Source organism: Lepidochelys kempii, chromosome 4, assembly GCF_965140285.1.
Source record: "Lepidochelys kempii isolate rLepKem1 chromosome 4, rLepKem1.hap1, whole genome shotgun sequence".
Lineage (NCBI taxonomy): Eukaryota > Metazoa > Chordata > Testudines > Cheloniidae > Lepidochelys > Lepidochelys kempii.
The window spans coordinates 95,832,283-95,854,000 of record NC_136383.1 but is presented as its reverse complement, the minus strand read 5'-3'; the positions used below and the strand labels follow the sequence as shown (position 1 = coordinate 95,854,000).

At 41.5% G+C, this 21,718-nt stretch overlaps 1 protein-coding gene across 8 annotated transcripts in view; it reads left to right on the top strand.

Moving 5' to 3' along the window:
- The window catches only part of LIMCH1 (LIM and calponin homology domains 1), a 339,019-nt gene that overhangs the window by 167,505 nt on the left and 149,796 nt on the right, over nucleotides 1–21,718 (top strand). For all 8 annotated transcript variants that reach the window (XM_073342172.2, XM_073342171.2, XM_073342170.2 and 5 more), the window contains one exon: nucleotides 5,658–5,727. In XM_073342172.2, the coding sequence (XP_073198273.1) occupies nucleotides 5,658–5,727 (70 nt within the window). The remainder of the gene's footprint in view (nucleotides 1–5,657; nucleotides 5,728–21,718) is intronic.

Genomic DNA, 21,718 nt, shown 5'->3' with positions numbered 1-21,718 from the left:
TGTCCACACTAACGCTTTAAAGCACTCAGACTTGCTGTGCACAGGGGGGTGATTTTTCACACTCCTGAGCCAGCAAGTTAGAGAGCTATAAAATGTAAGTGTAGACAAGCCCTTTAAGGCCCAGTGGTGCCCCAAATTTTCAGGTGCCCTATGCAGCTGCCTATGCCTATGCCTAAGGACGGCCCTAGGGTCGTGGTGCAATGGAGTTTGAGAACCCCTGATCTGTTCTGTCCTACTGTCAGCACATTGCTTGTTTCTTCAGAGTATTTTCCAGAGCTTCTAATGGAATCATTAACCATAAATTTAGTTTTAGAGATTTCATTTGGTGCACTAAATATATCTAAGCAGTGTTCCTTAAACTTCTAAATTTTACCGACGAATGCAAATAATGAATGATTTCAAAAGAATGTGAATTTATTTTTTAATCTGGTGTAAAATGTTTTAGGCACTGTAATAGTACAGCGATCAGTGCAATGTAAGAACTTAGACAAATAGAAGGGGACTTAAATATGAAAAATTAACTCCACCTCCCCCACAAAACCGGTCAACCAAAAGGAGGGGAGGGGAGAAAAAACAAAAACAAAAAAAAGTGCTATGTGTGGTTTTTGCTATAAAATGGAATTACAGTCTGTGGTTCATGGTAATTATTAGTGGTATAAAAAGGTTCTTTCTTTCCAGCAGCATAGAAGAATGTACATTTCTAACCGCAATTAGTCTGCTTTAACCTTTAATCAATTTGCTGGGCAGAATGATATCTAAACTATTTCTTATTGATTCAAATATTGATGGGGACTCCAAGGGTCAGAGACTTCTTTTCACTTACTTTCTTGTATTTTTACAAACCACATTTTCTCCCCTGCACCCTTAAAATAAATGCATTTTTTGGCCACAGATGTCTTTATTTTAAACATACCATGAAAGCAAACAAAGCAAGTTATTTTCCTACTGTTTTTGGCGGGAGTGGCCCAGAGGTTGGGAGGAAGCAGTGGGGCCTTATTGGAACTTTCTTCTTCAGTATGGTTTAGGGGTGACTGACTAGGTTAGGGGATGGGTAGTGGTAATCGTTTGGCAGGCAACCCAGGTAAAGGGACAGTGGGGAGTTGAAAGAGTGTGGGTGAAGGGGCCAGGAACAAGGAGAGTTGGAGAGCCAAAAAGGAGCAGCTGATGCCAGTCTGCTCTGGCCTTGTAGGGGTGGAGTACTCCTTAAATGCTCTGGCTCTTTATTTACATACTAGTAGGGGCTAGAACTTAAATGAGACTACTCCTGATATATGATGCTACTCACTGTGAGTCAAGGAATCAGAATCTCGCCCTTTCATGAATACATGCTGTTGCACATATAAATTAGGGTTGCCCCATCCTCTGCCCCACCTTTTCCCCCAAAGGCCCCACTCCTGCTCCACCTCTTCCCCCAAGGCCCCGCCTCTGTCACTCGCTCCTCTCCCCTCTTTGTTTTCCTATAGGGTTGCCACCTCTGAGGTACATTTGCCCACACATCCTAGGGTTAATAAGCACAATTGCCCACGCATGGGATTTTCATTTATAGACACTCATTTGAAATTCTCCATTTTTACACACACACACACACACACACCCCCACAGGTTTGCTTCATTAGCACACCCATTCTGGGGAGCAGGGGAAGGGAGCTCCCTCTTTTGCACATACAGCTATGATAAAAGGGAGGATTCCCCTATATTTACACAGGTACCGAGATTGGGGGAGAGACTCCCCTTATTTGCACTAGTACCTGAAAGAAGAAGGTCCCACCTACTTGTACCCACACAGTGGGAGTTTTGAAGGAAGAGAAACAGATGCTCCCCCTTCTGGAGCACACCCACCTGAGAGAGAAGAGGGGAGCACCCCTCAAATTGTTGCATACCTACCTGGTTCCCATGCTCCACCAAACTCCAGACTGAGAAACTTTCCGAATTTTTCCCATTTTGGCAGTCAGGAGTGGGTAGGGCAGCTGCAGGCTGTGATTGGCTGGGCGGGCTTGGTGCCGGGCTGTGATTGGCTGGGCTCTGTCCCCATCTTCAAGAAAGTGGTGAGCATTTGCTGGGTAATGGTGTCTCGGTGGGTTAAATTCAAATGAGCAGCGAGCGGTTTCCACGGATCAAAAAACTGGACATCAGGGCTTGTCAAATGGCACCCAGACACACAAGCTGAAACCCAAACTGTCTGGGTGAAAACCGGACGGGTGGCAATCCTAATATAAATAGGTGTAGTTTCATCTCAGCATGTGTTTGAGAAATCGTCAAGAGCACTTGGGGCAGATGAGTTTTGGTGGCTAGAGAGGTCTATTGTGGTGCTGATACACCCCGTCACCCTTTAGGGGCAGGGGAGAGGTGCATTACAGCCCTGCTGTTGAGTCTGTAGAGCTGCACCCAGTCTTGAGGCTGCATGGCCCTGGGACCTTAGTCAGTAGCCTGGCTCTTGCTACCGGCACTGTGGTCTAGCAGCCAGAGTTAGTAGTCTGGCCCTTGCTACCAGGGCAGTGCAGCCTAGCAGCCAGAGTCAGCAATACAGCCCTTGCTACCAGGGCGATGTGGCCTAGTGGCCAGAGTCAGCAATACAGCCCTTGCTATCAGAATGGTGCAGCCTAGCAGCCAGAGTTAATAGTGCTGGTGAGCTAGGCCACCACCACGGGGTGGGCGGTGGCCAGGATAGGGGAATCTGGGCCTGCCCTCTCCACCGGGTCCCAAACTAGGGCCCTGTCTTTGGCAGGGTTGCCCACTAGCCGCTCGGCAGGGAGCCTACCGAAACATGCTGAACCTGTCTATGGTTCTACAACTGCTTCCCCACAAAGTTTCTCTGAGTTGCTTCCTACCCGATTCTCTGTAGTTTGCCATCTCTGGGTCTTCACAGTCTCGCCCCTCTCTGTGGCGAACTGAGCCTGTGTGTTGGGGCCCGTCTCTGGCTGGCTGGCCTCCGCGTCCTGGACTGCAGGTGATCCTCCTTGAGGAGTCACCTCCTTCTTCCCTGGCAGTCAGCCCAGACTGAGCTGCTCTGCTGTCTTTTGTATCCTTCTCAAGCTGGAGCATGCCCAGCAGAGCTGAGGGGGGGTGGCCTCCTCAGCCCAGAGAGAAGGCTTAACCCCTGCCGCACCAGTGCCAGGATGATGCGCCCTGTCACGAGGTCCCATTAATGTTCATCCAACCTTGACAGTTAAATGTAGAACAAATGAGTAGAATATCACTATTTACAGCATATAGTCAGTCTGGAATTCACTGCCACAGGAAGCCAACGAGACAAATTGTACTGTGATTGAATTTTAAAAAGGGGTGGATAAATTTATGAACAGTAATGACACTTGTTTCTGTTCAAGATCAGACAACAAAGTCAGTAGTTAAAGCTTGTGTTTTTGGGAGTAAATTGATTGCCCATGTGTGTATTGGGAAGGAATTTGTTGCTTCTATGTTCTACATTGTACAACTGGATAACTTTATAACACTGTTATGCGGCAAATTAAAATATTGGGCAAATTTCTAGTCGTTTTCCAACATAAAGCGCATGACACATTTCACAGTACTATTTTACAGGAAGCCGGGGGCTACTTTTATGGAACAAGAAAAAGATGAAGAATCTCTAATTATTTGCAAATGTCTTGACTACTTGCACTTGGACTAATTACACTTTTAAAACCATAATTAGATGTTTAGTTTTGCACTTTATTTCCAGCATTGTATGGACTGAATGAAGCTGCCTATATTCTGAATACATGAAATGTCAACTTCCTTTGTTTTTTTTCCCCCCCAGTTTTTAGACCAATGCAGCCAGCCTGTTTCTATTGAACGTTTCTATTGAACATTTCTATTGAAGTCCATTAACTTCTGAGGAATGCTCTATACAGTTGAATGAGTCACCAGGTAGAGTTAATGACACTAAATATAAAGAGGGATGCTTCATTTGAGCCTGTGTAGAATTTACTTAAAAAAATATATCCTGTGGGTGCGTGCATGCAGGGTGGGGGTTGGACGGGGGAGAGGAGTAACTGTATATAGTAACTGGGGAGAGAAATATGAACAAATAGTAATTGGATTAGACTGAAAAATCTCCCGATGGTTTACTTCATAAATGGCGACTTGCAGCCTGACTGGTGGCTGAATAAGTTTCAGGTACTTGGTATTTTGGCAGCCAGCCTAATTCTTTAGAGAGTCCATTTAAAAACAGCCAGTCTGCTTTGGAGGAAAGTTCCCTTTGGCATGCTTCTGAATAAATGAGAGCTGGGAAAGTAAGAGCTTGGTTGTCCTGGAGACACTGTTTGCTTCCCTAAGGGAAATTATCTAAATATGAGTGATCATCTTCACACTACTGCACCACCATTTCTCCATGCCTCCCCTCTTCCAGGTTATAAACTGTTCTGTCCTAACCCCATTGTTCATTTTCTACTCCTGGAACCCTTCCCTTCTCCCTCCCATTTTCCCCCTAACCTTAATCTTAATCTACAATTATGCCAGTTCAAACTATTTTGAAGATCTTTTAAAAATAGTCTGACATTTGGGGTATCCATTAAGACCTCCATGACTTGCTTTCTATTCTTGGTGAGAACCTGCAATATAGGTTATCGTCCATAATTTATGCACCATGAGGGGATTAAATGAATGCTGCTCTGTTGCGAGTGTCTCACTTTTTCCCTGAGGCAACATTTAATTTACTAACCTGCAAAACTAGTAGACTAGATAGAAGGAGCTATTAAACTAGAGTCTTCTGAGAGGAAGAATCCTTGAGGAAAAATTTGCATGTTGACCGTTGCAACATAAAATATTGGTGTATGGGCTTGCTGCTGTGCAGGTCTGGAAGAGAAATCAGTGACGTGAATATAAATGTATATTTTGGAAGAAGAGGTACTGGCTTTTTTTTGTTTTGTTTTTTTTAAACTGTTAAATAAAATCAGATGTTCTGTTAGTTGTGGAATTCTGTGTGGATGGAAGAAAAATATGAATTGTTTGAAAATGTTCAATAGCTATACATGTGCTTTTCTATCATGTCTAGTATGTATTGGAGATGATCCTGTTGTCAGATTTTTTCCCTTAAATTGAGCAGATGTTAGTTTGTACATGTAAACATGAGAGGATTAAACTGAAAGCATATTAAGGGCATGTGTACACTACAAACTTCTGATGACATAACTTGCGTTGGCATGCATCCTTGGGTCATTGTATTGGCACTGAATGTACTTCCCAGGAGGGCTTGTTTTGATGCACAGTGCAGTGCACAATGGGTAGTTATCCCAGTGTGCATCTCACCACCGTCCAGTGCACGAAGTTCTGACAAAGCAAGGTGGGGCAGAAGCAAATCACACAGCTCTTTCCCTTTCCTTACCCCGACAGTAGAGAAGTTGCCATTTTGTCCTCTCGATCCCACTCCTTTATAAGCACCTTGACTTTTCCTCCTCTACTCGGTCCTCCACTGTGCTGTGTCTGGTCCTCCAAATGTGGAGTGTGGTGACCTGATTTGGATCAAAGCTTATCAAGGGCTTATAGACACTGACCTAATCTAGAGTTATAAATTTGGGAAATTTTATTTAATACTCTGTTAATGATTTTATAGGTGTTTCTTCCTTTTCAGGGATGTAATTTAGTTACTTACATGTTGGGGAAAAGGCTTTTTATTCATATTTTATAAATAATTTTAAAATATTTCTTTCTCATGACAGGTTACTGAATGCAATAAAGCCTGGACTGGTAAAAAAGATCAATAGACTGTCGACCCCTATTGCAGGGTTGGTGAGTATCTGAAACTGAGAGAAATCTTTCTCTATTCCTCTTGACATCCCAATTTCATGACAGTGATTCTTTTAATCCTGTAATATATTCTAAGGTAGTATAAACTCTTTTATCCTGTTAAACCCAGACAGTCCCAGTGCAGGAATTTCAATCTTAACTACTTCCATGGTGGCAGGAGAACTCAAATCCTATTAGTATCTCTCTTCTAGGCAGGGGCTAAATGTGGTGATTCCGAAGTAGATATTTTGGAGTTCTGGTGCCAGTTCTAGAAAGTTTTGATGCACCAAGACTGTTTAAACATTCAAGAATGAAAATACGATTGTTCTGGATGCCTTATTTAATGCATAACTATCTTTGTAATATAATTCTGGCTAAAAAACCAACCTGGTGTCTAGTGGGGAAGTGAAGGCAACTTTAAAAAATTATAACAAATGGAAGAAAGGGGAAGTTGATCAGAAGTTAGGAATTGTCAAAAATTGATAAGGGAACCCAAGGGGAAATACATGACCAACAGAGTTAATGATAATAAGGAGGAGTTTGTTCAATATATTAGGAACAAAAAGAATTCTGGCAATGGGATTGGTCCATTACTAGATGGAAATGGTGCAAAAAAGCAGAAGAGCTTAATAGACATTTCTGTTCTGCATTTGTGGGGAAAAAAGGATCATATAGTCTCATCATACCATCAGATGGTAACATTCTTTCCATCCGACTAGCATCTCTGGAGGATGTTAAACAGAAGCTACTAAAGTTAGACATTTTAAAATCAGCAGGTCCAGATAACTTGCATCCAAGAATTTTAAAAGAGCTGACTGAGGAGATTGCTGGACCATTAATGTTGATTTTTCAATAAGTTTTGGAGCACCATGGAAGTTCCAGAAGACTGGAAGAAATCTAATGTTATGTTCCTTTTAAAAAGGGGTAAATGGAATGACCCAGGTGATTATAAGTCTGTCAACCTGACATTGAGCCCAGGCAAAATAATGGAGTGGCTAATATGGGACTCCTTTAATAAAGAATTAAAGGAGGGTAATGTAATAACTGCAAATCAACACTAGTTTATGGAAAACAGATCCTGTCAAACTAACTTGATATCATTTTTTAAAAATGAGATTACAAATTTGGTTGATAAAGATAATAGTGTTGATGTAATATACTTAGACCTTTGTAAGGCATTTGACTTGGGACAGCACAACATTTTGATTAAAAAATTAGAACGATATAAAATTAACATGCCACACATTACATGGTTTAAAAACTGGCTAACTGATGGTCTCAAAGTGTAATTGTAAATGGGGAATCATCACTAAGCAGGTCTGTTTCCAGTGGGGTCCTGCAAGGGTTGGTTCTTGGCCCTGCACTATTTTACATTTTTATCTATGACTTGGAAGAAAACATAAAATTATTACTAATAAAGTTTGCAGCTGACACAAAAACTGGGGGAGTGATAAATTACAAAATTGACAGGTAGTGGGAGGAATAATGTAAATAGTATTGTTTTGTTGTGTCACTGTGTATTGCTGAGTTGAACTCCTGCTGCCTGAAATTTTTAAATTTCATGTGGTTTTAAGGTCTTATTCATGCAGGGAGTTACTTTTCACTTGTTTGAAAGTAATGTTTCTATTTCTATGCATCTATTTGCCTTTTGTTGTTGGTTTTTCTAAATACGTCTACAGTAATATACTAGTCTAGGGGAAAAAGACCCCACCCCCAAAAACCTCAAAAGTGAATTTACCAGTCTACAGTGATTTAATCTGTCTACAGTGATATGGATTAGCTGTTTAAAACAACAACCTCAAAAATGTCCCCATGCCTTTTGACTTGTAACCCAGTCCTGCTCCAACTGTCCTTTGTAAGCACTGTGGCATACCAACGTGATGAGTAAATTATAAATGCTGTGCAGAGATCCAAAACACCCATTGACTTCCGTGGAAAGAGGATCAGGCCTTCAGTCTGTTGTCAGTACTTTAAAAATAATATTTTTAATGAGTAGACACCATAAGTATGTTTATAAAATGTAGAGGATAACTTTTTCTTTTTCTTTCTTTTTTCCCCACTCTACCATGTCACATGTCTGGAGAAATCTGGAAGACTAACACTGTAGTCCAGAAACAGCTGTTTAGCTAGCTGACTGATGCACCTGAGGGACATTCCTTCCTTTATCAGAAGATCTTGTTTATTATATAAGCTACAGTTGGCTTGTCATAGTATATAGTCACTAGGGTGAATGAACTGGAAAGAAGTATGTATGACTCACCCCAGTGTGCGCACACTAGGCTGGAAATGGCCTCTAGAAAGTCAATATTTTTTCCACTCTATGAAACATACTTTATTTTGAACTCCAGAGACTGGTTCCACCTAAAACCGTAGCTCTGGTTTACAAGAACTTAGTGAAAAATAGGGTAAGTTTTACAACATCTGAACATGCCTCCAGTTACAGTATTCTGCACATGATTGTACAATTCCAGAGCATCAGTGCTCAAACACTTCAGTCGCTGTTCAAGTTTGATAAATCTCGATTCTCTGTTCTTTCTGTTGCACATGCTTAATAGCTGACATGAGTATTTGGTACAGCCCTGGAGGAAAACATCCAATTTTTGATGCTTTTTCAGAGTTGGAGATAAAGCTTTAATATAGCTGCCATGCTGAATACTTGAGAGTATTTATTTCTTGCTTAGCTTCTATATCCAAGGGCAAATGGTCAAATTCATTTCATGAGCATACAGTCATACAGTCATGTCATGAGCATACATAGCTCAACAAACAGCTTAGTTCAATTAAGTCTCAAGATACTCCTAGTATTTTTGGTGTGGGTCTGCTAAGGGCAGAAAGCAAAGAGGAGACTATGTCCAAAAGAACTTGTTGGCATTAGGCTTTCAGCCCATCTTGGTAGGAGGTATTAAGGACATCCAGATTGGTTCTGTGGACTCCTCGTGGCTGCAGCTGTTGCCCATATACTTCTATTTAGCATTTTAGTGGCTTCTCAGAAGAGAAGAATTCGTAGTGGAAAATATTATGCGTGGGTAATCTATTCTACCTACTGACTGAGCTGTCTTGGCTTTAGGGACTAATAAAAATGGCTACATCTCAAGCTACTCTGAAACTTCAGCTAGTCTTGTTGGCTTCCATGCATGACTTAATAAGGAGCGATTCATGATTTGTTCACAAATACTGTGCACACTAGGAGAACATCCATGCTGATAAGTATTATTTTGTATTGTGGCAACAGCTAAGGATTGAGGGATCAGGGCCTCATTATGTTAGGCACTGCACAAACAAGTAATCCAAAGACAAAATTCAGAGTGGTTGCCGTGTTAGTCTGTATCAGCAAAAACAAGAAGGAATCCTTGTGGCACCTTAGAGACTAACAAATTTATTTGGGTATAAGCTTTTGTGGACTAAAACCCACTCATCAGATGCATAGAGTGAAAAATACAGTAAGCAGTATAAATATTACAGCCCATGAAAAGATGGGAGTTGCCTTACCGTGTGTGTGTGGGGGGGGGGGGGGAGGGGTCAGTGCTAACGAGGCCAGTTCAATTAAGGTGGAAGTGGCCTATTCTCAACCGTTGACAAGAAGGGGTGAATATCAAGAGAGTGAAACTTACTTTTGTAGTGCTAATGAGGCCAATGCAATCAAGGTGGACGCTGCCCATTTCCAACACTTGACAAGAAGGTCTGAGTATCAGCAGAGGAAAAATTACTTTTTGTAATGACCCATCCACTCCCAGTCCTTATTCAGGCCTAATTTGATGGTGTCCAGTTTGCAAATTAATTCCAGTTCTGCAGTTTCTCGTTGAAGTCTGTTTTTGAAGTTTTTTTGTTGAAGAATTGCTACTTTTAAATCTGTTAGTGAGTGTCCAGGGAGATTGAAGTGCTCTCCTACTGGTTTTTGAATGTTACAATTCTTGATGTCTGATTTGTGTAATTTACTCTTTTGCATAGAGACTGTCCGGTTTGGCCAATGTACATGGCAGAGGGGCATTGCTGGCATGTTGGTAGATGTGCACAGGTGAACAAGCCCCTGATAGTATGGCTGATGTGGTTAGGTCCTACAGTGGTGTCCCTTGAATAGATATGCAGACAGAACTGGCTTACTGTATTTTTCACTCTGTGCATCTGATGGAGTGGATTTTAGCCCACGAAAGCTTATGCCCAAATACATTTTTTAGTCTCTAAGGTGTCACAAGGACTCCTCGTTGTTTTTGCCAAAGACAAGAAAATCCCTGCCCAGTCAGAGAGCTCACAGTATTGGATTTTGACAATCACCATGGGTAAATATGCTCAAAATACAGCTGTCAAGCATGGTTTTAATTTGCTTCCAAATTCAGGGTGGTTGCTGCTTCTGTTAACAGCAGTCCATAAATTGTGCTTTGCTAGAGCCAAATGGAACCTGGACATTAAAATTTTGGCTTGCTTCTAAGCTTAGGACCTACAATGTTTGAGTACATACAAAATTTGATTAAGCATATGCAGGAATGAGAATGTAATTTATTTGTTAATATGAAAATATAGCTTTACTTACAAAAAATCTAATGTACAGAATACCCCAATAATATGTTATGTCATTAATAGTGATGGAGTGTTTCATTTAAAAGAGCTTTCTTCTGGAAACCTCTGTCTTCAAGCCAGGAATTGATATTCAACTTTCAGTTGTTAACATTGTCAACCTTCCAGAAACTCCATCTTTGTGTTTAACTATGGACATCTGGAAAGGTGTTTTGTTTGCTTCACTAAATAGAAGCCCAGCTAACATTATGAAACCCTTATAATGAAAAGAGCAGTGGTTTAGAGTAGATTTAATGATTTCATTAAACCTGCAATTTTTCATTGAGTCAAGTTGCTGTTAATTTAATCAATTTGGTGTAATATATTTAAGTGGTCACCATTTTTAAAAGTTGGCTTTTACCGATAGTTATTTCATACCACTGCGTAGTGCCATGTATATTTCTTACCTCATTATTTTCATAAATTTATATTATTTCAGACACCACTGTGGATAAATGCTGACTTTTCAATGGTAACCACTCTATATTACTTCTGGAAAAAGTTTTTTTCACTTCCAGATTTTTCTCCTTGTCCCTGAATAATGTCACTTTATGAGAAAAGAAAAAAGTTTATGCCTTATCTTTAGTTTGACAGGGCTTAGCAGACTTTATAGCCTTTATTTCAGTTCCTTGCACTATCCCCACAGGAATTTAGACATTTACTTCAGAGTCTGTGTGAAAGAGTCAAATATAATAGTAGGAAATAGCCAAGACAAAGTTGAGGGGCTGAACTTTTGATCATATCTTGGCTCATGGTTCAGCACTAATGAAGAAACGTCTGTATACTGCAATATTTAATTTTCAATTTATGTATTGTACACAGCTCTGCATATTTTTGAAGTTTAGCAATAGGAAAACATCTCCCCAAAAGCTGCCTGAGTGCATAGTTAATACACTGAAAGGAAGAGAATGATAACATACTGTGTTAAAATGACTGGTTCCCTTTAAAACAGGCTTTTTAGTAAATTATTTTCTTAGGAAGTTTGTCTTGGCAAAGTAATCTTCAGGAACTTGCTGGAAACCTTGTTAAGAGTCATAGTTGCCTGTCTGCTGGTATCTGGGATTTTCTTTAAACACTGAACTGTTGCATAAATTACTGTATATTTTTGGATGTACATGTTAGCTCATAGATATTTCAGAACTGTGCACTATTCTCTTTCATAAGGTACATAACAAGGAATTAAATTTTATGGGAGGTGAATGCATAGAACTTTAATGGTGTACATTGTTATGGTGAATAATCAGGGCATTTAGGGAAAGGAGAAAGATGAAGTGATATGAAACAATTTTATTTGTTATATTTTTAATATTTATTGCTTTACAAAGAGTACCTTCCCCTTGTTTTTTTGCCTCACCAATTCTTTATTCTTTTTTTGTGTGTGTGTAACGTTCACTGGTTTGTAGTTGTAACATATTTCTCGCTAGTAGTATCCAAACTCATCATACAGGATAACTTTTCCATTTCTCTATTCTACACATGCTTTAATTCAGTGGTTCTCAAACTTTTGTACTGATGACCCCTTTCACATAGCAAGCCTCTGTGTGCGACCTCTTCCCCACCTTATTAATTTAAAACACTTTTTTACATATTTAACCAGTGGCGAATTAATGATTTTGCTGCCCCTAAGCCCAGAAATAATTGCATCCCCAGCCCCGCAGCTCACCTCCTCTCCGCCTCCACCCCTGAGCGTTCTGCTGGGTCCTGCTTCTCCCCACTTCCTGCCAGTGCTTGTGCGTGACACAGCTTCATGAAGAGGGGAGAAGGGGAGGAATGCAGCACTCTCAGGAGAGGAGGTGGGGCTGGGGCGGGGATTTGGGGAAGGGAGGGGACGGGGAAGGGGTGGAGTTGGGGCGGCACCGGGGGAAGCAGCCTCTGGCTGCTATTATAAATTTGCTGGCCCTGCAGATTTGCCACCCTAGGCCTAGGCCTTGTCGGCCTAGGCGTTAATACGCCGCTAATTTAACACCATTATAAATGGTGGAGGCAAAGTGGGGTTTGGGGTGGAGGGTGACAGCTCACAACCCCCCATGTAACAACCTCATGACCCACTGTTTGAGAACCCCAGCTTTAATTGCTGATGGCGGTGTCTCTAAACAAACCAGTCTCTCATCACAACTATCTCTGAATAGAAGTCTCGCTGCTCAAGTTGAGTCACTGTTTTCAAGTGTGATGAATTTTACTTCTGCTCTTACTTCTGTTTAGTTCTCATGTAGATCTTGGCATTGGTAGCCACAGAAATGCTTGAGGATAGTGATGGATGAAATGGTAAACATCTACACAGCAAAGTCCTTCAATCGTTGGCCATAAATTCTGTGATAAAAGTGGTGCCATTCTAAATAGTCACTGGTTGTTTTACACCACCTATGTCTGATTCCAGTATTAACATCTGAAAATTTGCTAAAACAATACCTCTAGTGTGACCAGTGGTCAGGAACGGTGCTGTGTGTTTTGGCTCAACATTGGCTCATCCGTAATGTGTGCTGGATTCCAGCTGTAACAGAATGCTGTCTTTAATTCATTTGTTATGTGTCCTTGCATGCTTGTTTTTTCCCCCCAAGCCCTCTAGACTCTTCTTTCAAATGGAATTTCCATTCCATTTTTCCTTTCTGTTGGATTGATGTCACCTGGGAGGGACAGAGCAGCCTTATAAATTGCATACTTTCCTGTTACTGAATTTAGCCATGTGCTGTGTTCATATTAATCTCTGCTTTTTATGAAAGTGTAGAAGTGAACAGAAAGGCTTAGCTATAGTTCTTCCTTAATGGAGTGTGAACTGAGTCCAATGATACTATGGCTAATTCACCATCGAAAACAAAATAAAAGAGCTGTTGGTTGCAAAAATTTAACAGGGTCCTTGGCAGCAGAGAACTCAGAGAAATCCAAGGAAATAGCATTTCTGGGTGTGGGGAGGGAATAGAAAACAGTAAAACTAAAATTTTAAATTGAAATTCAGCTGTTTTTCAACTGGATTGATAGGTTTATTGCTCGCAAGTATTTCTCCATAAGCCCATCTCTTTCCTCAGTCCTGAAAAGAAGGAACAGGCCAAATGCAACACTGGCAAAAATGTCTATATCAATGTCTGCATCTCTGTGGAAATCTTTCATTGGAGGAACTGTACATGCTTGCTGCACAGATGGATTTGGCTCAAACTCACACACTTTAATGTTTGAAGTTAATCATCATACTGACAGTAGTATCTGTACTGGAGACCTAACCTACCAAATTGGTTTACATCGTATTTTTCAGTATCCAAGTTTAACCTTAAATTGACCTAAGATTTGCAGAGTAAAGGGATGCATATGCAACAGACTATCAGCTGGCATGGTATACAATCAGAAGAGAGAGGTAAATAACCCCTCCAATTTATTCAATAGTAATTTTGCTGTTGAAGTGTTGAGCTGAATTAAGCCGTAACCCATATTTGAAATATAGTAATCAGATAATACAAGGAAGCTATGCTGCATATTACTTAAGCAAAATAAACAAAAAAGAAAACCCCCTGGGTTTCACTTTGAATATATACTTTGAATGTAATGTACAGTTAAGAGCTTTGGAAAGATATGGTTGTGGCTTGCTGGTATCTCCTTTGTTTTTTTTTTTTTTTGAGTAATATGGAGAGAACAGACAGCTTTGCAGAACCCATTAATAAAAAGACATTTTTAGCACTGGGAATAGTAGAATGTTCTGACATGCTATTCATGTTACAGTTAGATGACTGACACAGCTTCACTGCTTTGTGGACCTCATGTACCCTTGTGACAGATATTTATTCCATCAATGTGTATGTTGATGGAAGATAAAAGAACTCAATTGGTTCTAAGGTGCCACAAGTACTCCTTTTCTTTTTGCGAATACAGACTAACACGGCTGTTACTCTGAAGTGGTCAGTTTGGATGAGCTATTACCAGCAGGAGAGTGAGTTTGTGTGTGTATGGGGGTGGGGGGGATGTGAGAAAACCTGGATTTGTGCAGGAAATAGCCCAACTTGATTGTCATGCACATTGTGTAAAGAGTTGTCACTTTGGATGGGCTATCACCAGCAGGAGAGTGAATTTGTGTGGGGGGGTGGAGGGTGAGAAAACCTGGATTTGTGCTGGAAATGGCCCACCTGATGATCACTTTAGATAAGCTATTACCAGCAGGACAGTGGGGTGGGAGGAGGTATTGGTTCATATTCTCTGTGTATATATAAAGTCTGCTGCAGTTTCCACGATATGCATCTGATGAAGTGAGCTGTAGCTCACGAAAGCTTATGCTCTAATAAATTGGTTAGTCTCTAAGGTGCCACAAGTACTCCTTTTCTTTTTGCGAATACAGACTAACACGGCTGTTACTCTGAAACCTGTCAGTTGGATTTGTCCCTTACACAGTTCTTTTCCGTATCTTTTTCTGTATAAATATAACACTATCTGAAAATGATGCGTCTTACAATTTTTCTCCGTTTTTCTGATGTATGCAAAATTAGTAATATCCTTATATTTTTCTTGGAGGCGTTACTTGCTAGAATGCGTGCCCCAACATGATAGGGTGTGCCTGGCAGCTTTTCATAATAACTGGAGAAAGCAGCCCCTCCTCTTTCTTTCAAAAAACTACATGCAAAATATTATTGCAGGGATAGGCTTGTCACTTTAATTCTCTTATATTCAACTTGAACTTGGGGGAAAGACGATTGTTCAGAGGTTAATTAACTTTCATTGGAAATATTCCACATAGATGTAATCTTAAACAGTAGCTGTTGCTTAAGTGGAGTAGGGACTCCATTTGATTCATTACTTGAGGGAATGTTCTTGCTTATTTTCCTCTTTGGTCACCTGGGATTTCATACTAACATTCCTGATTGGAAGGAAGCCATGTGACCTCGCTGGAACTATAAAGGAGATCAAATTCTGCCCTCCTGTGTCAGCAATTAAAATAGTCTTCAGTAGGAACTGGAGGTCCCTAACTGAAGGCAACATTTGCTCCATGTTGGTTACTGCTCCATAACATAGTAATGTGGATGGATTTAGATATATGGGGAAAAACTGTGGCCTAGGATTGGCTGGAAAGTCATGTAATTGTTTCATTAAGCGGTGGGCATGGAGTGATTAGGCAAGTGTAGACCAATGAGCACATGTTAACTGAGTATAATACTCAATACCAGTCCCACTGGTCGCCCATGCAGTCTTATCTCTGGGGTGCAGGTTGTCAGTGGACAATGACCCTTGTGTTTGAGCAGTTTAATACAAGGTCAGTTTTCTGTGATAAGAGCCATATGATAAATTGCATTTATCATGTATCTTTGACCATCCTATCTGTGCTATGCCCACTAATTCATCTCCTCCGAATCTCTTCCAATGTTCCCAATTCTGGAGCAGCATCAAATGCTTGTTTTCAAAATATCTTTCCAAAATTACACAAGTAAATCAGATAGAAAATAATCAGTTCTGCACCAGTGATGGTTTGGCATTTTAATATCTGATGACCCGTAAGGACTAAAGTTAAGTTTCGTATATCATTGAAGTTGAAACCTCTCCAGTTTGCCAGTGGTATAATGTACTTAGCCCCGGAAGGTCATGAGTTATTTTAAGTGGAGCTAATAGCACAGCCTATAATTAAGGTTGCCTGACACTTCCCATTATAAGACCCTGTTTTCAGTTGCTTATCACTTTGCCAACCTTCAACCATTGGGACTGAAACTTACTATGCCAACTGTCTGCCTTAGGATGGGTTCTCCACCCCCTCCCACGGAGTTTCAGCAAAAATGATGAATCCTTTTCAGAGAATGAGATTAGGGGGAACTACATTGTTTGTCAACTTTGAAAAGAAATATTTCAGCTTTTTGTTGTTGAGAGGTTCTAGTGCCTGCATGTTTTGTTTTTTGAAAAGGTGACCTTTGGTTTGAGAGATGCCTGTTGCTGTCCCCCTGGAAAACTACCCACACTTGACGAAGTCCTTTCAAACAAACAAACAAAAAGGCATATCATGTGTTCAGTAGAACTGTTACATTTTCCCAAAGATTCTCCCCTGAGGCTGCAGGAGCTGAGCAGGACTTTCTCTGAAGTTCTGATCCTGGAAGCTAGGGGTTGCTGTGGCACTAGGCACAGATTCTGAGGGCAGAGGCCCTTTCTTCTGTGCTCTCAGTGCTATTCCTGTTGTGGCCATGGTGGCATGGAGGAGGTGAAAGGAAGCTGCCTGAAATGCACAGGGTTCAGGCAGAGATAATAGATTGGGACAGAGAAGCAAAGGGAAGACTGGGAATGGGTGTGTTTGGTGGGGGATATTGGATCTGGCTGGGCAAGGAAAGTGGAGGGGAAAATTGGGAGCGGGAGCCGGGCTGGGGGAAGAGTGGGATTGGACATGGAGTGTGGAGGGGCAGACTAGGACTGACTGGACAAGGAGACTGGTACTGGGATTTTAAAAGACTGATACAGGAAGCTAGAGTGAAACTAGGATAAGGAGATAGGACTAGCACAGGGACAGGCTGGAGGAGACATGGGCAGAAAGGATTAAACTTGGGGGGAGCAGGGGCAGAAGGGTCTGTGCAGGGCACATTCCCCTCCAGAACCTGGAATGGAGCCAAGGATTCCCAAATCCCAGCATTCCTCTTTGAAAAAGGATGGAAAATTGTCTCATTCCACCCTGGTGGCTCGTCCACGTAGAAGCTGACTACCTTAATAGCGTTATCCGTTACCCTGCTAGTTCACGTGTCAGAGGTCTGTGTAGTGGATCTAACTGTTCCAACCCTACTGATGAACCACGTGGGTGTCAATATAATGCCACGCGAGAGAATTTCTGTTTTGTTCAGTTTTCTTTTTAAAAGGAAATCACATACATAAAACTTAAAATAATATTAAGGTTGCAATGTCAAGCACTCACAAGTTAGGAAATACCAGAATTAAGGTTCTTCAAGTGCTGTCCCTGTGGGTGCCCCACTTCAGATGTCAGTGTGCCCCAGGGCTGCTGATCGGAGATTTACGGTAGCAGTGTCCATGCTGGTTGCGCATGTGGAGTAGGCATCTCACGGTGACGTTGGTGCTGCGTCGAGCGCACGCACAACCCGAGCCCTACAGTTCCTTCTCAACTGTCCTCGGCTGAAGACAGAGCTCTGGGGCAGTGTTCATCACTCTTCCCAAACCTTTCGAAATAATAGTTTAAATAGTTAGTCATCTATAAAGTTAGTGTTATACTTATTTTTATTACAAAAAAAAAGTTTTTCTCTAATTACCCATCCTGCACCAGGGGCTGGCTCCCCATTAAGATACCTGGCTCCCCAGGCTTCAAGCAAACTTGTCTAGGTAGGGACCATTCCGCTGTTCTGTTTGTACTGCACTGAGCACAATGGGGCTCCATTCTTGGGTGGCCCTTAGCCACTACTGTAATTGTCCGAGAGTGAGAGGAGATTAACTTTAGTGCAAAGGGGACTGTCCAGATCAGAGAGGGCATAAGTATGGTGTGCTTATGCCTCATTCTACAGTGACCTTTTTCCAGACTCAGCTCATGTTCCTTCCGGGTTCCTTCAGGTAGCTCCTCCTTAACCTTAAGGCAAGTCAACTTGCCAGCTCCAGTCTTCAACCTGAATCATGCTAGGTCTCTGCAAAACTCAGAATTAAGTCTATTAAATATGATACAGCCTTGTCTGATTAACTTGCATTGAAGCTCCATTTTCCTTTTGTTAGCAGCAATTTTGTGGTGTTGGTACCCAATCTCATCTTATTACGGCTGTTAGTGAAAGTCTGATTAACAGCAGTAAGTTGCAAAGGTGTATCTTATGCTTCACAACCCTGCTAATTGGCAATCAGTAAGCAGGTTCCAGGAAACCAGTGTGGGAGCACTACTCCCTCACAACCTCCAGCCACCTTCTGTGTAATCTCATCGTTGAACTGAACCTCATGCTGTGGAGCGTCTGTCCTCAGACTTTCAGCTGATGATGCTGGTTGTTTATTCCTTGCCTTCTATCGTCAGAGCAGTCCATTGCTTGTGATTATTATTCAGCTTTAAGACAAATGGGTTGCACTGGTCTTTGTTTTAAAAGTATTTTAATGTTTCCAATCAACTTTACTGAAGAAAGTTACTTCTCCTTGATTGGTTCTTGGAACAGTTTTAGGGATAGTGGAATGGATTCCTCCTCTCCTAGCATTACAGTTGCATTTGTAACAGGATCTCTGGCAGGCTTTCACTCCAGCTGTATGTTCTGGACTGCCAGCAAGTCTGTCTTAGCCATCATGTCCTCAACTTCACTTTGGTGCTCAGACTTCCAGAAGTTAGAGGTCCCAGAGGTTCCCACCCAGCTCCTTGATGGAGTCTTCCTGTGTTGCTTTGAGCCAGGACAGCAGACCTAGTTGCCAGATGCTCAGACTCATGACAATTGTGCTTAGAGTTGTTGCTGTTTTAGTGAAGTCCTTGTGGTAGCAGGTATAGCTTCCCTGATGTCATTTAGGCATGTACTTGTGAAGGAAGGGCCAGCCGATGGCTGAATGCGGCCCACCTTCAATGTTGCTTTGTAGACCTACTCAGGGCCACATCTTAGAATGCTGCCTCCTGCCGCATTGGCTCCATGGCTAGCAGAACGCTAGCTGGGCACATCTTACCCCATCTCACTAGGTCTTTGTTAGTCCCACAGCCTACAGGAATGACCCTCCCTCCTCCATGGCAGGATTATTCTTGTTGTCTTCTTCTTGGTACAAGTTTTCAGTCCAAACTCAGTGTGTCTGTTGAATGATAAACATGATGCTTTTGAACTGCTTCTGGAGTTGCAAAGATTAGGCTGTGTCTACACTAGCAAGCTTACAACGGCACAATGCAGCTGTGCTGCTGTAAGATTGCTCATGTGGTTCCTCTATGTCGGCGAGAGAGACTCTCCTGCTGACATAGCGCTGTGCACACAGGCACATCTGTTGGTGTAGCTTCTGTCACTTGGAGGGGTGTTTTTTCACACACCTCTGAACAACACAAAGTATACCAACAAAAATGTTAGTGTAGACATAGCCCTAGTGATATACAATTGACATAAGCGTACAGTGGGTCCTCCGTTTAAAAGGGGACGTAGAATAGGTTCAGATATTTGAAGTTTCAGGTAATCCAAGGGAACTTTCACTCTAACTAATACATGTCAGGAACATGATTCTTGTTTGAATAACTAGGAGGTTTGGATAACTAAGGTGATATTGTAAATATGTGGTGAAAATAGTGCTAGACAGCTCTGTTTGATTAATATTCTGAGCTACCAACTGATGAACTTTCAGTGGCTGAACTAGCAAAACAGTTTATATGGCTTTGCCCTGAATGCAGAAGTGGAAAAAATCCTTTCTTTTTGCACAGCACTCGGATGTTTTCCTTCATTAAGTTTCTCCTGTTATCCTTATAAAGGTCAGATGGTAGCTGCTGCTTAAGCACAACCATCACATGAAAAGCACAGCTTGAAATGTTCTCAGTATGACACAATGTATCTGACAGTGCTATGGTATTTTATGTACCTACTTTAAATAAAATAAGGTTTAAAAAATAAAAACTATGTGCAGCTAACATGGCTATTTTTTCAGTGTAAAGCATGCTTTTGAAATAACCCTTGCCTTACATTGACATTGGACATCGAAACATAGAAACTAGGGCCAAATACAGAAATTCCATAGATTTTTAGCTAAAACCGTTTGTGAAAACTTGTAGATCAATTGGAATATTCCCCTGAGATTACTAATTGTCCCTGCCTAAAAGGATTTATAAAATTTAGAAGCAGACTGATGTAAAAATTACATTTGCCTTATTTTGCATTAAAATGGCATTTAAAGACTGACACAATGGCAAACTTTAATAATTATGCAGTTTAGAGAGTAATCTGATTGATTTTAAATATTTTTCTCCTCACTTGTTTAGAGAGACTTGTATGAAAACAGAATCTTTCTTCCTTGGGTTAATCTCTTCCTACTTTTCATGCCTAGCATTTGCCTAACGCTTCTGTTTATGGTGGCATAATTTAGATTCTCTAGTCTGAGGAATATGATGTCACAGAGGATGATGACTTGAGACATGGAAGAAGTAAGACGAGTAAGTCTCTCTCTCATTCATAGAAAAATATTCTTGGTAGTAACAACTGAGTGAAGAAACTTATCATTTGGGAATGATCATGAAACAAGCTGTCGTCCCGCCCCCGAAAATTCCCATGACGAGTCGCTTGTTCTCTAATACTTGCTACAAAGCAGCCCACAACAACATGAAGTAAATGAAAGAATGTGTTACAGGGTTTCAGAGCTATTCCTTATATATCTGGCCTGAATTTTCAGTGTCACTAGTGAATCTCAGCGCCTCAGTTTTTGAGTACCCAACTTGACTCACCTTTTAGAAGGCCCTGATTTTTCAAATAGCAGATGCCCAGCACTATCTGCAAATCACTACATCCTCTTAAGGTGTCTTAAGATTCCCATTATCCAGGATGTTCAGTTTTGGGGTAAAATCACTTAAACCCTCATTGCTGACATGCCTCATTTTTATCTGGCTTAGGGATGAATTCTGACAAGTGCTGACAACCCACAACTTCCTGAAGTCAGAGCTACTAACTTATTTATACCTGTTCTATTATTCTTATATTATTGTATTTAAGTGTAAATACAGATTTTCAAACAATAGGTATAATGATGATAAAAGTAGCTTTGCCGCGGGATAAATTTCAGGATTATATGTGGGCTTCTGATTCTCCTCTGCCATCACCAGTGTAATTATGGTTGTTCAATGCTGGAGTATACCAAACCCCTAAGGTACCAATAGCATGCAAGATTTACTGCAACTCTGAGGCAAGCATTGTAAGTGCTTTGGCAGCTACATCTTGTAGGCTTCTGGTAGGCCCAGTTAATACGCAGACACATGGCTAAGTGCAAGGGTATTTTACAAGGACTTGCAGAAAAGGGAAAGGTTGAAAATACCCTAAGTACAGAGGCTTAAACAATTACAGTTCAAAGTAAGTAATAGTGGTTCTTCTTTGGGCTGCTGGAGGCCATCCAGTCAAGAGTTAGGGCTCTTCTGGGCTAGTGCCTGGTGTGTCCTCTCCAATCCAGCCTCTAATCAAAGCAAGTAGAGGCTTTCAGGTTTCCAGGCCAGGATCACTTAGTGGTGTATCTCTCACTGGGGCCCCTTTGCACTGGCTCCCTGCCGAGTGATTGCGGCTCACCTTGTAAGTCCCACACAGTCTGCACTCAGCTGTGATGTCCAGCAATCATAACTTGTTCTACATGTGGCTCTGTTTAGAAGTCTGTTTAGGTCCGGCCCATTCCCAAGAGGGTCAAGTCATTTTCCCACCCAATCCTTCACCCTGAATTTGAATCAGTGCTGCTGCTGCTACCTCTTGTCCACGGGGTTGTCTCTTCCTCCTGCCTATGGGGTTGGCGTGGTGGTGGCTGCATATGCTGGTGGCTGTGTGTCCGGTTCCTGCTGTCCCTCACTCCCAGCTGCACTGAAAGTCTGCTGCGGAGTGAG